Source organism: Delphinus delphis, chromosome 8, assembly GCF_949987515.2.
Source record: "Delphinus delphis chromosome 8, mDelDel1.2, whole genome shotgun sequence".
Taxonomy (NCBI): Eukaryota; Metazoa; Chordata; class Mammalia; order Artiodactyla; family Delphinidae; genus Delphinus; species Delphinus delphis.
Genome location: NC_082690.1, coordinates 105,220,568 through 105,236,971, shown reverse-complemented (window position 1 = coordinate 105,236,971; position 16,404 = coordinate 105,220,568). Strand labels below are relative to the sequence as shown.

Below are 16,404 nucleotides of genomic sequence, written 5' to 3'. Positions count from 1 at the left end.
CCACCTCCGTCTGGGAAACAAGCCTCCAGGAATAATGGGCCGCAGAGGCAGAGTGAAGAGCAAGGCCACAGAGAAGACGCACCGAGTGGGCAGCACTTGCTTTATTGTCCAGCCGTCCAGGCAGATGGATGCCGGCCCAGCGCGGCGGGCTCAGGAAGCGGCTTGCCTGGCCTGGTGCTGCTGGGCGAACCGCTGCATCCGCTCCTCGAGCTCCGGCCGGAAGTGTCGGATCAGGCCCTGGGGGTGAGGGTCAGGGTGCTAGGTGCAGCAGGGCCTGAAAATCCCCCAACGCCCGGGCTCTCAGCACCGCCCCCAGCACCACGCAGCAGGGCAGCGAGTACCTGCACGGGCCAGGCAGCTCCGTCGCCCAGGGCACAAATGGTGTGGCCCTCTATCTGCTTGCTGATCTCCCACAGGGAGTCGATCTCAGCCGGCCGGGCGTCCCCCTTCACAAAGCGCGCCATCACCTTGTTCATCCAGTCCACACCTGGGCCGCGGCAGCAAGAGAGGGCCTGGTGATCTCCCTAAGCCGGGGTGCGGGGGGATGGAACTCGAGGGGTGCGGGCCACAGGGAGGGTGGGGCTCAGAGCAGCCACAGCAGGCTGGGAAGCAGCAGCTGTTTATTCAGGGTCCAGTGCCCGGCCCAGGCCTGGCGCAAGCCACAGAGAAAGCCCCAGCCTGCCCAGCGCGCTTACCCTCGCGGCATGGGGTGCACTGGCCACAGCTCTCGTGCTTGTAGAACTCGATGAGGCGGGCGATGGCTTTCACGATATCCGTCTGGGGAGACAAGGGACAGTGAGGAGGCACCCAAGGCCTGAGCCGCAGCGCCCCCCGGCGGCACACCCTCCTGATTCCAGCGGCACTCTGGCTGTCTCCTCCCCCTGCCATGGGCATCCCGCCCCGCCCAGGCTCCACGGGCGTGTCCCCCAGAGAAGCCTTGCTCCCCACCTCTCCCACCTCACTGTATCTCAGGTGACACGAACCAGGACCCAAGAGCTGGCAGGAGTTCTCCGAGAGGCCCCGGAAGGGTTACTAACCAGGCTGGCATAAGGCAGGGACTGGGTGGGGAGCATGGGCCAACCCTTACCGAGCGGTCCATGACGATCACAGCAGCCGTGCCCAGGCCCGTCTGCGCCTGCACCAGCGCGTCGAAGTCCATCAGCACCGTCTCACACACGGACTTGGGGATCAGTGGGGTGGACGAGCCGCCAGGAATCACAGCAAGGAGGTTGTCCCAGCCACCCGTGACACCCCCTGGGGCCCCAGTCAGTCCCCAAAAGGATGGATGGTCAGGGCTGGGGCCAGCACACCTGCCTAGCCCTGAGCCCAGGACCTCTGCTAGCCCCAGCCCCAGCTCCTGAGGCTCTCCCACCCTGCTGGCTGGCCCCAGGCCTCACCGGCGTGCTTTTCGATCAGTTCCTTCAGCGGTACAGACATCTCCTCCTCCACGGTGCAAGGGTGGTTGACGTGGCCAGAGATGTTGAACAGCTTGGTGCCTGAGTTGCGTTCGCGGCCAAAGCTGGCAAACCACGCACCCCCTCGGCGGCAGATGGTAGGGGACACGGCCACTGTCTCCACGTTGGCCACGGTTGTAGGGCAGCCAAACACTCCTGTGGGGGAAATGGGATGAGAAATCGGTGGCTTCTAGTGGGTGGGGACAGGTTGCGGCGGGTTTCCTGGCAATGGGGTATGTCCAGGGTCCTGCTCCGGTGGCAGAAAGCCCTGCTTTCACCCCTTTGTTATTCTCGTCCCCCACCGGACCCCAGATTCCAGCAGGAGCTGCGCTGCCTTTTCACCATCCTGCCCCGAGTTCCCGGAAGGTTGGAGAGGACTTGGGTATCTGACATGGGAGCTGAGGCAGGATGAGGGACTGCAGGTGGCACTGGTGGAGCCTCTATGTTGTTCCCACCCTGCTCTCTGTGTCAGGCGCCCAGTGCAGAAGGGACTCAGAAATTCCCTAAGAATGACCAGTGGGGACCTGAAAACAGATCCTGGACTCCACAGGACAAGGCCCAGGATCGGGCCAGGTGCCAGGTCTTACCCACGTCTGCAGGGAAGGGAGGCTTTAGGCGGGGCTTGCCCTGCTTGCCCTCGATGGACTCGATGAGCGCTGTCTCCTCCCCGCAAATGTAGGCCCCAGCCCCACGCACCACAAACACGTCGAAATCATAGCCGGAGCCGCAGGCATTCTTGCCAATCAGACCAGCCTCGTAGGCCTCTCGGATGGCTACCTGTGGGACAGGGGTGTGAGGACACGGTCCCCAAGGGCCCAGGAACACTGTGTGTGGGAGGGAGGGGTACTGGCCCAGTGAGCCCATCACCAAAGTCCAGAGCAAAAGCTCCCTTTGGACACAAGCAGAGGACGCTCTGGGAGGGGGTGGGGGTTTTTACGATGCATGTGCTACTTCTGTAATAACATTTAACAAATTCTCCAACTATATGTATTTTTAAAGACTTTAAGACAATAATGAAAATTTCAGCAAGTAGTTTCTCCAGGTGGTGGATCTGTGGGAGAGTTTCCTTTTGTGTGTGTGTGGTTTCCTATCTTCATAATGAACGAGTACTGCTTCTGAGTAGAAGAAAAGACCCTGGAGGCTTATTTTTAAATATGTAATAATAATAACACTTACACATAATGCTACCATGTGCCAGGTTATTATTCCCACATCCTTCATCACTGTGGTGTAGCAGCCTAATAGAAAGGTGAGGCTTTGGCCCTGGACCAATTACTACGGGCATCACTGAGCTGAGAATTACTGAAATGACCCCCTGACCCTCCAGGAAAAATGCCCATATGGGAGTTCTCCAGCCTACCCCTGCCCCAGGAGTCATGGAGCCCTGGAAAGTCATGGAGCCCAAGCAGAAGCTCTGGAACATCCAGAAAGAGACAGAGGCACCGGGGGCCATGTCCCATTCGGGACACAAGGCATGCAGGAGTGATCACCACTCTCCTAGTGCGACCCCAGACAGATCAGGAGCTAAAATCTAAGAACAACTCTGCCTAGGATTGGGGCATGTAAGTGCACACCGAGCACCTTCTCCTCTGTTGACGCCCCACCTCTGCCCACCTGTAGATTGGACGCCTCATTGTAGAATTCCCCGCGGATGTAGATGTAGGCGGCACGGGCACCCATGGCCCGGCCCCCCACTAGGCAGCCTTCCACCAGCTTGTGGGGATCGTGGCGCATGATCTCCCGGTCCTTGCAGGTGCCCGGCTCCCCCTCATCTGCATTCACCACCAGATACTTGGGCCTGTGGGGGCCAGCAGGTCAGTCAGGCTACAGGGCCACCAGGGTTGGGCCTTCAACCACATGCCACCCCACTCCACCCAGGGAAGCCTCCTCTGACAGCCAATCCCTCTTTGTCCTCCTGACATGTTCCCAGGGGCTCTGCTTGCTCACCACCGATGACAGGGAGCTCACTGCCTATTCCGTATTTGAGTGGGTATGACCACAGGAAAAATCTTTGCTTTCCCAAGAGCCCCAATCTGCTTTTGGTCACAAAGAGCATTCCGTGAACCTCCACCGTATCTCTGGAGCCAAAAGGAGGCAAAATAGCTGACATTCAGCCTTTGCTTTCTAGGCGCCAACCACAGTGCAGGCCAAAAGCTGTACGAACATTATCTCTTTCATCCCTGCACGATATAATATCCACTTACAGAACAGAAACCTGAGGTTCGGAAAGGCCAGGAGACTGCCCAAAGATATATGACTAAAAGGCAGAGCTAGGCATTGACCAGTTAAGTCTGACTGAGTCAAAGTTTTGTGTCGATTCTGCTTCCCCCCCAGTCTCCCCTGAGGAAGACCAGAGAGAACTGGATCCCACCTACCTGAGCTCTGGTTACGTTTTCCCATTTCATTCACTCTTAGTTTCCAAGGAAACAGCCCAAAGGCCCAGGTAAGCCACAGCCACCCCCAAGGTCTCTCCTGAAACCCCATTTCTGCCTGCCTACACACACCTGCCATCTGAGGGCTTATTCATGAAGCTCCATTTAAGGCCAGTTGGGAAGCCAGCACCTCCACGGCCCCGCAAGCCCGACGTCTTGACCTCACCCAGGATCCAGTCAGGCCCCTTCAGCAGAATCTCCTTTGTCTTGTACCAGTCACCTCGACTCTGGGCACCTTTCAGCCTGGACAGAGTGGGGAAGGCAGTAAGGGGGAGGCCCTGCCTCGGGAACCACCAGCCTAAAGGCACCATCTCACCTCCAGTCATGGCGGCCATACAGGTTGGTGAAGATCCGGTCTTCATCCTTCAGCGAGCCAAATGAGGTTTTCTTGGGCGCTGTCTGGGGACACAGAGGGTCAGCAGGCCCAGCAGGGCTCTGAGGTCATGAGGGGTCAGGCCAGAAGGTACAGAGTTTTGAGTCCCCCAGATTAGAGAGAGCTGGGCTGGGAGGAGGGCAGGGGCCTAAGCCTCAGAACCCTTCACAGCATCATAGCTGCCATCACCACTTAGTAAGCACTTCCTGTTAGCAGGCACGAAACTAAGTTTTCTATATCCAAGACCCCATTTCATCCTCATAACCTTGAGACAGGAACGATTTCCTCCATTTTACAGAAGAGGACACTGAGGCTCAGAGCAAACTGAGCTTATGAAAGGCACACAGCCCAAAGGAGCAGATGGAATCTAAGCTCAGGTGTGTCCGTGGCCAAAGCCCACACCTGAACTGTGCACAGCACATAGTACCCCCCTGAGCCCAGTGTGATGCTATGTCCATTTACTTGTCTGGCTGTGCTGCTGGACCCAAACTTGGTTAGGCCAAAGCCTTGTGTTACTAAACTCTGCTGGCGACAAAATGCACTTTCGGAAGGAAAAGAAATGCCTCACTGCGGCTGGGACACAAGATGACGGAGGGAGACCCGCTCGGGATAAAACTGTTGAGGAGAGATGGGTCTGGAATTCCACGTGACCCAGTGAGGAGCAGCCCAGCTGAGGGCTAAGGGGACCTGGCTTCCAGACACCCAACCCCTTAAAAGCCAACATGGGGATCGGAGCGCTGAACGAAGAATGAGGAGGCGCACGGCCCTCTCCAAAGCTATTGTCTGCATCTGTAAAATGGGTCAGTGGCCCGTTCACGCCCTACAAAGCTGTGGTGGGAAAGGAATGAGATAAGGACGCTTTGCTACCTGCAAAATTTTCCGTTAAGTCGCGCTGTTAAATAAGGGAAGCCAAGGGGCCGAAGGGCTGGGGGCGGGGTGAGTCAGCCTCCCGTTTGGACCCGTTCCCCTTCTACACCCAAGCCGGATCGGCAACCTTCCTGCCGGGCTGGGGAGATGAGACTGTTCTCCAGAAGGCACTACAGACCCAAGGGATGGAGCACGCACAGGCGCGGCAGCGAGAGCCGGCCCGCGAGCACCCCTGGCCCGAGCCAGGTCAGGCCTCACCGTATCGCCGCTGAATCGCACAGACACCCGTGCGGGGAGCGACCCGCCGAGCAGCCGCCGTGCCGCCAGCATCGCGGGGGCCAAGCCGATCAGCTCCAGCTGTCACCTTCACGCCTCTGAGGCTGAGGAACCGGCGCGACCTAGACGCTAGGCGGCGCACAGGAAGAACGTCACGCGCCCTGGCGCCGGCGACGCGCCCAAACTTCCCCGCACCGCTCCCGCCCCGCCCTTGGCCCCGCCTCCTCGTAGGAGGCCGGAGAGGCCGGAAATGCCCTGTCTGCCGCTGAGGCTGCTGGGAGATGCAGTCCCGCGGGCTTTCGGACCTCCTTTCTCCCTTCGCGGGATTGGTATTTACTCTCTTGCTAGCCCGCGCTGCTCCATCACATTAGCCCGTGGACCCTCAGCCTTTCAATCCCCAAGTAAACAAACCTCGCATGTCACCTTCTGCTGGTTCTGGTGTTTTCTGCAAGTTCCGCATTTCGCGTGCTCTTGTTGTATGCACAAGCGTATAGGGGAAGGAGGAGAAATCAGATCGGTGACAGCCCGACCCTCATGACCGCCTTGTAATTATTCTGTCCCCGTCCAAGCCCTCCCAGACTATGATTTTCCCCTCACCCACTACGGGCACCCCTGGGCTCAGAAAAGGATTGCTCATTAGCCGCAGGGAGCCGGGTCAGACTGGGGGTTGTTGGCGGAGGTCTCCCCAGAGGAGGTGTGTCTAGAATCCTAGGTTGGGGTGAGGCCAAGAGGGTGGAGATAGTCAGTGGGTGGCACATCCTCTTGCTGTAGTGCTGCTACACTCTCCCAGCCATTCCTTCCTCAGCCCCTGTCAGGAGAGGTTGGCACCTGATGCTTCTGCACAAAATCCTGGAGCGGCTCCTACTGCCTCGGCAACCTGGCATTTAAGGACTCAGCCGCTATCGTGCAGGTCGTCAGGCCCAGGCCACATCATGCCCACTCTCCACAGGACCTCTTCCTCTTGGGGCTTTAGGGCATTTCTGCCCACTCCCTCCCCACCCTGCAATGCTCCCGTGACCTGAGGAGGGCCTCTGTTCTTTGCCTTCTCTTGAAGTCTTGGAAGCCTGATTAACTCTTGTTAATCAGTTTGTCAGTTCTCTGGAACCCTTTGGCTCTGAGTCCCATGATAAGCATGTCCGTTTTGGCCTGCCCTCCCCAGCTCCTCTATTCTCTTGTCCTGTAATCATCCTTCCCTGTCTCTTGAGAGATGTACCGTTTACAAAGTAATTTGTAATATGCCCTTATTTTCTCATATATTCCCCACAGTAGCCCTGGATAGTGTTAACTCCATTTTCTACATGAAAAAAATTGAGGCCCATGGAGGTTTCATCTCTTGTCCATGGGTATGAAGCTGCTGAGTGGTAGAGCTAGAATCAAACCCAGGCCTTTCTCCCTTCCCAAAGTGCCCCAGACACAGCACACATATGACAGTCATTGCAGGATGTCAGTGGTGTTTCCAAAAGAGGCGACAAGAGCCTGGGCACCTTGTCTGAGGGCTCACAGATGGGTAGGGCAGTACCAGGTCCAGGGCTCAGCAGTCCTGACTCCCAGCCCCAGGCCCCCTCTCCTGGGCAGGGAAAGAGATTGCCCAGACAGAGCTGGGGATTACACAGCTAATCCGGAGCTCAGACCCGAGTCCATGGATCCCTCCCTTTGGGGTGGCAGAAGGGGGGCAAGATGGAGCCAGAGGGTGGATTCTCTCCTCATCCCTATCTAACGGGGTCAAAAGGGAACACAAGGCCATGGGGAGAAGGCAGCCGGGGGATGCTGTGGATGGGAGATGCTGGGCATGGGCCCGTGGGAAGCTAAGAGTGAGGGGCAGGAGCTCCAGTTCGTCCAGCGCCGGGCTCTGTGCCAAGCACTTGCCATGTGTTATCTTCTTAATCCTCCCACAACCCAGCGCATGGGAATGATGAGCCCCCATTTTCAGAAGAGGACAGAGTATATTAGCCACGCTGAGTTGCCTGCCCAAGACGGCACAGCTGCCGGAACTCGGCCTGAGGTCTCCTGACCCTCAGTCCCCCACTCAGTCCCCACCCATCTAGAGCACCCACTTGCCAGGCTCCACTCAGTATCACCTCCTCCAGGAAGCCCTCTTCCAAGGCATCCCAGACCCTGGCTCTCACCTGTCTCATCCTATGCCACTGTCCATGTCTGTCTCCCCTACCAGCCTCCAGGCCAGAAGCTGAGAGGCATCCAGGATGCCTCCCTGTCCCCATATCCACTGCATCGTGCCAACTCTGCCTTCTGAGCACACCCTGTTCCTGTGCCTTTAGGCCCCGCCCCATGGCAGTGACCCATCAGCTTTCACCTGGAATTTTGCAAAGCCTCCTTGAGGTCCCCCAGCCTCAAGTCTCGGCCCCCGCAATCACTTCTTTGCACCATGGAACAAGCAGGATTGTTGTAAACTTTGGATCCGTTTTGCCCCTCTCCTGCCTGAGACCCTTCGTGGTTCCCTCGTGTCCTCAGGACAAAGCCCAAGTCCCCGGGCCTGGCACTCAAGGCCCGTGCTGACCTCTCCAGCTCCAGCTCAGATTTTCTCCAGGGGATCTCTTCCAGTTTTGTTAAAATGAGGTGTGCCCCTTCCCATCTTTTCCTATACATTGCAGGAGTTTTCTGAGGGTAAAAGTTATCATCTCCTGAAGTGTCACTAGAACTCACCGTAAGGCCGTCTGAAACTGGGGGCTCTGCTTAGGAGTGATCTGATCACCATTTCCATTTCTTTTAGGGCTATTTGTTTATTTCCGTGAGCCAATTTTGGACACCTATACTTTAGTTTATTAAATATTATTTATTTATTTGGCTGCGTCGGGTCTTAGTTGCGGCACGCGGGATCTTTGTTGTGGCATGCGGGATCTTTCGTTGCAGCACGTGGGCTTCTCTCTAGCTGTGGTGTGCGGGCTCAGTAGTTGCAGCGTGCAGGCTTAGTTGCCCCAAGGCATGTGGGATCTTAGTTCCCCAACCAGGGATTGAACCCACATCCCCTGCATTGGAAGATGGGTTTTTAACCACTGGACCGCCAGGGAAGTCCCTGAACACCTATATTTTAAAGAATGTTTTCTTGATGGTTGTTCCTTTTTCTAATATAAAATATTTCTCTGCATCTCTTTTAACAATTTTGCCTTGAGGTCTATGATCTCTGATATTACTATTGCTACACCAGCTTTCTTTTTATTAGTATTTGAGGGTTTTTTTTCTTATTTTCAATCTTTCTCTTGTTTTAGGGATGGCTTTTAAAACAACATCTAATTAAATTTCATTTTGTTTTATTTTAACTCAGTCAATCTCTGTCTTTTAAGAAGAGAGTCTGGGGCTTCCCTGGTGGCGCAGTGGTTGAGAGTCCGCCTGCCGATGCACGGGACATGGGTTCGTGCCCCGGTCCGGGAAGATCCCACATGCCGCGGAGTGGCTGGGCCCGTGAGCCATGGCCACTGAGCCTGCGCATCCGGAGCCTGTGCTCCGCAGCGGGAGAAGCCACAACAGTGAGAGGCCCGCGTAACGCAAAATAAATAAATAAAAAGAGAGTCTGTCCTGTTTACATTTATTGGTATTGCCATTGGAACATATATCTGCCATATTATATTGTGTTTTCTATTTAGCATTCTTTCTCTTTATTTCTTTTTCCTCTATTTTCCGGACTTCTACTGAATTAACTGAGTTTTCTTTGTGCTATTCCCTTCTTCCCCAGTATTGGTTTGAAAGTTATACATTTTATTTCTATTTTTAGTGGTTTCCCTTACATTTTTTTCCTTCCTTTTTTCAAAACAATTATTTATTTATTTATTTTTGGCTGCTTTGGGTCTTCCTTGGTGCGTGCGGGCTTTCTCTAGTTGCGGCGAGCAGGGGCTACTCTTCATTGCGGTGCACGGGCTTCTCATTGCGGTGGCTTCTTTTGTTGTGGAGCACAGGCTCTGGGCGTGCGGGCTTCAGTAGTTGTGGTGTACAGGCTTAGTTGCTCCGCGGCATGTGAGATCTTCCCGGATCAGGGCTTGAACCTGTGTCTCCTGCAGTGGCAGGCGGATTCTTAACCACTGCGCCACCAGGGAAATCCCCTCCCTTACATTTTTAACAGTCATGCCAAAATTTCTTTTTCCAGCAAAAGCTAGTTCATATGTCTATCCTCCTGCTGGATATGAAGCAAAACCAGGTATACTGCTTCCCTCTGCACTTACTTCCATCCCCAATTCTGCACTCCTGATTTCTGGGTTGGTCCTGTTTGTGACCCGGCAGGGAGGGCATTTCCGGCCCCCTGCCTCACGCTCCTGGTGGAGACCTGGCCTCAGTCACGGAAGGCTCTCAACCTTGCTCTCCAGCCCTGGCCCCAAGCCTGTGCATTGGCTTGGCTGTGTTCCTGCTTCCTGGCTAAGTCACAAGGCTTCAGCTCCCGCCCCAGGCTGTGGGTTTCTTCCTATTTCTTTCCTTCAAAGAGAGCCTTATTTCAAGTCTACACAGAATTCCCCTTTTCATTTCTATGTGGTTGGAATGTCATTATTAACGCTTTTTATCCTTCTCTGATTTTGATGTGTTTGAGAAGGACAGGGTGCATTTCAGGTTCTACTCTAATATCTTGAACTGGAAATCTCTCTTTTTTTTTTTTCCATTAATTTAAATTCGAGAAAGTAAAGTCGATCAGTCATGGCTGGTGCGGTACACACAGGACAACGTGACTGCCTTTGGATCAAGCAACACACTTAACGATGCATGTGACCCAGCCCCCTTCCCTGCTCTCCAGGGCAGGGCGCCCTCACATGCTCTGCAGATTCTCGTCCTGGTGTGAGAACCACTCCCTGTCAGGCTGCCAGTGTCTCGGGGTCCTTCTGTGGCTCATACTGGTCCTGAAGCACTGGGCAGCATCTGCAGTCTCCAACACGGAGGACCTGTGAAGTCTCCGTTGGGCACAGGTCCCAGGGACCGGTGCAGTCCGCTCAGCCCACCCACCCTGGCACCTCCCTGGTAGCAGATCCAGGTCTACTGGATCTAGTAGATCAGGTCTAGGTATAAGGACTGTCTCCATGTTGGTCCTTTGCCCATCCCCAAGTTGTCCCTTGGCGTTCTGCCTACACCCCCTTTGTCCCTTAACACAAAAGCTCCAGTCTCTTCTTTGCCCCGTGTAGCCCTTGACGGCTGCTTGGGAGGACAGATACCAGGAAGAGCTTACACACTGCTTGACTAATCCCAAGCTGTTAGAAATGTGAGACTCAAGGTTCAGTTTTTAGAAACGCCAGGCCCTCCCTTATAAATCAGCAAAAAGAAAAACCGGTCGAGTGTTTATTAGAGACAGGTTGAGCTATTCATCTTCTGGTACATGTTCTTCTTACCGTGACCACTTTGCACCTTCCAAAGACAATTTCCTCCCAATACACAAAACTCAGAGCCACAAAGGACACATGGAGGGGCGCCGCTTCGGCAATGGGTCATGACGCCATAGCCAGTATTTACGGCTGCCTCCGTCCTTCCAGAATCCCACATTCCCTTTGCCTCTAGCCAGTACTGCAGCTGCTGAGGGGACTTTACCAGGTGGGTGACCTAATGCCATAAAGATGTCACATCTTTCCAAGTTAATTTACAAACTCCAATCAAAATCCCATCAAGGCCTTTCATGGAACTGGGAAAACTGATTCTAAAATGGATATAGAAGAACAAAGGGCCAAGAAGGGCCAAACCAATTTTGAAGACGAACGAGAGGCTTGGGGGGAATCTGCCCTGCCAGAGAGCAAGATTAATTATAAAGCTAGAGTAATCGAGACAAGAGGACCAACACTTCCTATTTATGGTGCTTCTTTATCATAATTTGCTAGAAGTTCTGCAATTCTGGTTTTGATTTCTTTTTTGACATGCCATTTTTTTTCTTTTTTTTTTTTTTGGCCTCACACACCGCGGCATGTGGGATCTTAATTCCCCAACCAGGGATCGAACCCATGTCCCCGGAAGTGGAAGCGTGGAGTCCTAACCATTGGACTGCCAGGGAAGTCCCATGCCATTTTAAGAGAGATGTATAAATACACTTATAAATATAAATATTATAACTGTAAACATTACAGTCTCTTTGTTTCCTGGGTTTTGCTATTTTTCATTTTATTGCCTTATAATGAGAGACTGCTGTCTGTACTGTTCCTCTCTCTCCCTCTGGAATGTTCTAAAACTTTCTCTGCGCCATGACATATGGTTACTATAGTAAATGTCCCATGAGCAATTGAAAGGACAGTGCCTTCTCTGTTTTCTTATTTCAGAGTTGGACATTTGTTGTTTCCAGTTGCCTAAGTCCCTGTCTTCCCATCAGCTTTTGCTTTGTGAACGTCAGGGTATGTTATTTGGTGCATAGAAGCTCATAACTGTAATCACTCCAGATGTCTCCTACATACATGAGAGATGGAGTGTGTGTTTGGTTTTTTATGGTCTTTGTGGCTTTGGTGTTTTTTTTTTTTTTTTTTTGGCTGTGTTGGGTCTTCGTTGCTGCGCGGGCTTTCTCTAGTTGCGGCGAGTGGGGGTGACTCTATGTTGCAGTGCGCAAGCTTCTCATCGCGGTGGCTTCTCTCGTTGCAGAGCACGGGCTCTAGGCGCGCAGGCTTTGGTAGTTGCCGCACGCAGGCTCAGTAGTTGAGGCGCACAGGCTTCGTTGCTCCGCGGCATGTGGGATGTTCCCGGACCAGGGATTGAACCCCCGTCCCCTGCACTGTCAGGCGGATTCTTAACCACTGTGCCACCAGGAAGGCCCCCTTTGGGGGGATCCTGAAAGATTAGTGGGAACACCATCTCCAACATTATAAACCACTGGTCCTCCCTCCCCCGTCAGATGTTGCAAATATATTTCCTTTGAGTTTATCATCTATCTGATAATCTGATAAATAGTAACCATCATTGTACAAGAGAAATCCTCAGTCTTGATGTAGTCAAGTTCATTCATTTGGGGGCCTTGTTTAAGGAATTCATCCCCAGTCCAAGGTCATAAAGAAATCTCTTACTTTTTTTCCTGTTATTATTTTATTTTTCTCGTTCACATATAGGTGAACCCTATGGCAGGGTTTCTAAATCTTGACACTATGGACACTTGGGCCTCTTCAGTTCTTTGCTGTGAGTGGCTGTCCTGTGCATTGTGGCATCCCTAAGTGCCAGCAGCACCCCATAAGTTGTGACAACAGAAATATCTCCAGATGTGGCCAAGCATAATCTGGGGGACAAAATCACCCCCAGCTGAGAACAACTGATCTATCTGGAGTTTATTGTAAATGGCGTGAGATGAGAATCCAGTCGTTTTTCTCAATACGGTGAATCAGTTTTACTAATACCAAATAACTCTTCAAACTTATTCAGTATTTGTGACGTCACTGCTATCACACATCAAGTTCCTGTATATGTATAGATCTGATGTTGTATGTGGTAGGGACTGACTAGATATGACAAACTTATTTCCTCCTCCTGGGCAGAGAGCCCCCTGTATCTGGATGGGGCAGAAGTGAAGAGTGTCATTTCCAGGGCTGGGCAGCTGGGAGCAGGTGTGTCTTCATCACTGCTCCTTCCCTCCCTCCCTCCCTCCCTTTTTCTCCCCATCTCTGATCTCTCCACATGGGCTCTCTTTGTGGCAGCCTCAGGGTGGCTGGACCTTTTGCACAATGACTGAAGCAAGTGTCTCGAGAGAAACTGCAAAGCTGTGTGACCTTCTCAAACTTAGCCTGGGAAGCCCCATCGTGTGGCTTCCACTGTTTTCTCTTCACTGAGGCAGCAGCAAAGTCCTGCCCAGCTTCCACGGGAGGGCATAGAGATGCCGGAGCGTCAAAGTATTTGTGGACATGTTTCATCACCACCACAAGATATCTGACGCGATTTCAAATTCTTTATCCCTCGTGTGTGGTGTTTTTCTCTCTCCGGAAGGTTGCAGGGTCTTCATTTTCCTCCTGGGGGCTCTGGAATTTCACGATCTGCTTTTGTATCAGTCTTTGGTCCTTCTTCATTCAATGTGCTGGGCACTCATTGTGCCTTTCAACGTGAAAGCTCATCTTCTTCAGTCCTGAGAAAATGTATTATTCATTTGATAATCTGCTCCCTACGATTTTTTTTTTTTTTTTTGCTGTATGCGGGCCTCTCACCGCTGTGGCCTCTCCCGTTGCGGAGCACAGGCTCCGGACGCACGGGCTCAGCGGCCATAGCTCACGGGCCCAGCCACTCCACGGCATGTGGGATTCTCCCGGACCGGGGCACGAATCGTGTCCCCTGCATCGGCAGGCGGATTCTCAACCACTGTGCCACCAGGGAAGCCCTCCCTACGATTTTTTTCTACCCTCTTCTCTCCCTCTCTCTAGACTTCCTCGAATAATACTCTGTTTTTCTCATCTTTCCATGCTTTTATTCCATTTTTATTCCATTATTTTTGTTCCATTTTCATATGTATTTTTCAACTTTACCTTCTGAGATTTTTCTTTTCCTTTTCTGATAAATTTATTTATTTTATTTCTTTATTTTTGGCTGCGTTGGATCTTCGTTGCTGCGCGCGGGCTTTCTCTAGTTGAGGCGAGCAGGGGCTACTCTTTGTTGCGGAGCCCGGGCTCTAGGCGGGCGGGCTTCAGTAGTGGTGGCTCGCGGGCTCTAGCGCGCAGGCTCAGTAGTTGTGGCACACGGGCTTAGTTGCTCATCGTCAAGTGGGATCTTCCCAGACCAGGGCTCGAACCCGTTTCCTCTGCAATGGCAGGCGGATTTTTAACCACTGCACCACCAGGGAAGCCCCGGAGATTTTTCATTTCTGCTCTCATATTTTTAATCTTTCCGGGAAACGCTCTTTTTAATAGCCTCCTTTTATCCTCCAGATGTAATAACTTTTCTTATCTCCCTGAAGATGCTGATTAAAGTTTATTTGAAGTTTTCTCATGCACAGCCGGCACAGTGTCTATCTTCTCTGAGTTCCTTTGCCCCCTCCTGTTTATTATTGTTTCTCTCTTTTACGTTAGAGATTTCCCTCAAATATCTGGCAATCGTTTGTTGTCCGTTGATATTTGTCGTGTTAGGAGCGAGCAGGAAGTTTGACGGAAGCTCTGGGTGACTGAGGGGACTGTAAACTTCGTGGCAGGTTTGCTGGCTACAGACCCTGTCATTGGATCAGTTTCCACTGCTCGCGGAGGCCTCCGATGCTCTCCCAGCCGGGTACGGACCTCTCTGCGCATGCTGCAGAAGCTGGGCGGGAGGGCACGCTGCTAGCCCCGCCCACTGCATGTGGCCAAGGGCGGGAGGCCAGGCCAGGCCTGTGCAGCGTCAGGCCTACGCCCGGCGGCCTGGATTCCTGATAGAGAGTGATGCCACCAAGTTTGTTCTGCAGCAATAGGTGCCTGGAAACCCACCGAGTAGGCACAGGGTCGGCTGGGGTAGGAGGAAGCAGCGAGCCTTCTAGAGGTCAGCACCCCCGATTGTTTGGAGCTTTCCTTGTTCTGCAGCAGGGTCATCCCACTGGCCACCCTAAGGCCCTCCCTTAATCCTTTATGCCAACAAACTCAATGCCAGCTCCTACCTCCCCCGCTCCCCCCCGCCCCGCATCTTGCCCCTTCCAAGTTCCTGAGCACTGGCCTCTGCCCAGGACTTTGGACGCTGACCTTGGCCTTCTCTCTTTCCTGGCAAAGTGAGCAGTGAGAGGTGCCACTCAAAGTTCTTCCCTGGGGAGAACTTCCTTCTCCAGGGCCTTTCAGGGCTGCCCACCTCGGCCGGAGGCAGCAGCCCTGCTGCACAGAGCCCTGGGGAAGCCCAGCTCCTGGTTAGCCCCCAGGGCCCTCCAGGCCAGGTGTGGCAGGTGCAGGCACATTGGCAACGGGAACCACGAACTCCTGCAGTTTCCCGAGTCCCTCACGTGTCCTGGAAGCAGTGCTGTTTGGCACACCATCTCTGACTCGCTGTTCTCATGGGCAACTCAGACTGATCCTCTGGTGCCCCCCGAGTGTTCAGTCTCCTCCAGGGCCCAGAAATGAGCCAGGGACCGTTCCTCAAAGGAGAATGTGTGGGCTCCTGCTTTCCCCCTACAGGATTTCTCCACTCAAGGTAAATGCCTGAGGAAAAGGCTTCCAGTTGCTGTAGCTGGGGTCGCCTCTCTGCAAGAGGAGACTGAACACATAACGGACAATGGCCAGACCGTGTATGGATAAAGATCTGACCCACGACCTGCAGCAACCTGCCTGGAAACCAATCTCTTACCTACAGTAACCGGACAGGAAGCCAGCCCATTATAGGTCAGACTTGTAGGAAGTCAGACTGCTATCTCTAGGAACAATCCAGGAAGCCAATGATAACCCTTGCAAATAACCACCCCAAATGTCCAGGACTTGATTAATAAGTGGCAGCTTCCTTCATTTTTATCCCCTTTTCCAACTTAGGACCAACCAGAGGAAGCCAAACCTGCTCCCCTAAGCAGTGACACACAATGCCCCCACTTCCAGTCAGCCGCCTACAGCTCCCCGGGCCGACAGCCTCCATTCAGGGCACAGCTGAAGTCTCCCTTTTCCCCCGTAAAGCTTCCTCACTCCTCTGCCTGCCTTTGAGCCAGCCTTTGGCAGTGGCCGCTTCCCTTGCTGGAGCCGGCTCTGAGTATACAGCTTGCTGTCATCTGCTGGTCTCTATTTTCACAGAGGGCAGCTAGAACCAGCTAGGAGGGAAGTGGAGTTTCCAAAAGAGAGGTGAGGGCGGTGCTGAGGTCAGGAGATGGTGGAGTGCAGAAGGTCTCTATCAGTCCGTGGGGGCGGGCCTTCGGGATGCAGTGGACTAGATGTGCAAGTGCAGTGTGCTCCCAGGCAGAAGGAGCAGGCCCGGCCCGGCTCTGAAACCATCCTTTGCTCTCCCCAGTGGCCAAAGTCACCTAGCCATCGTCTCCAGGTCCAGGTGCTGTCTCCAGGAGAATCTGTCCCACTTTGGCCCTGCAGCCAAATGTCCAGGCCAAGGAGGGGGCTGGGCCCTTTAGTCTCTCTCTGATCACCTCCCCCAGCTTGGGTGTCTTCCTCCACTCCCAGATGAAGACATTTTCTCAGTTCCCCAT

General features: G+C 53.4%; 1 protein-coding gene across 1 annotated transcript; it reads right to left on the bottom strand.

Annotated features, from left to right (window-relative positions):
* Positions 1-84: 84 nt before the first annotated feature.
* NDUFV1 (NADH:ubiquinone oxidoreductase core subunit V1) lies at positions 85-5,534 on the bottom strand. The gene is made up of 10 exons (XM_060019414.1): positions 5,385-5,534; positions 4,203-4,285; positions 3,959-4,129; positions 3,069-3,252; positions 2,042-2,231; positions 1,398-1,610; positions 1,088-1,254; positions 696-777; positions 342-487; positions 85-237 (listed from the first exon to the last, which is right to left on the bottom strand). Exons 1-10 carry the CDS (start codon positions 5,454-5,456, stop codon positions 151-153), a joined length of 1,395 nt encoding a protein of 464 aa, XP_059875397.1. The 5' UTR covers positions 5,457-5,534; the 3' UTR covers positions 85-150.
* Positions 5,535-16,404: the final 10,870 nt, after the last annotated feature.

Coding starts and splice junctions, on each gene's coding strand:
- NDUFV1 (XM_060019414.1), bottom strand. CDS start 5,456: ATGCTGGCGGCACGGCGGCTGCTCGGCGGGTCGCTCCCCGCACGGGTG. Junction 4,286..5,384: donor TGCGATTCAGCGGCGATACG/GTGAGGCCTGAC, acceptor CTGTGTCCCCAG/ACAGCGCCCAAGAAAACCTC. Junction 488..695: donor GTGCACCCCATGCCGCGAGG/GTAAGCGCGCTG, acceptor GCCGCGGCCCAG/GTGTGGACTGGATGAACAAG.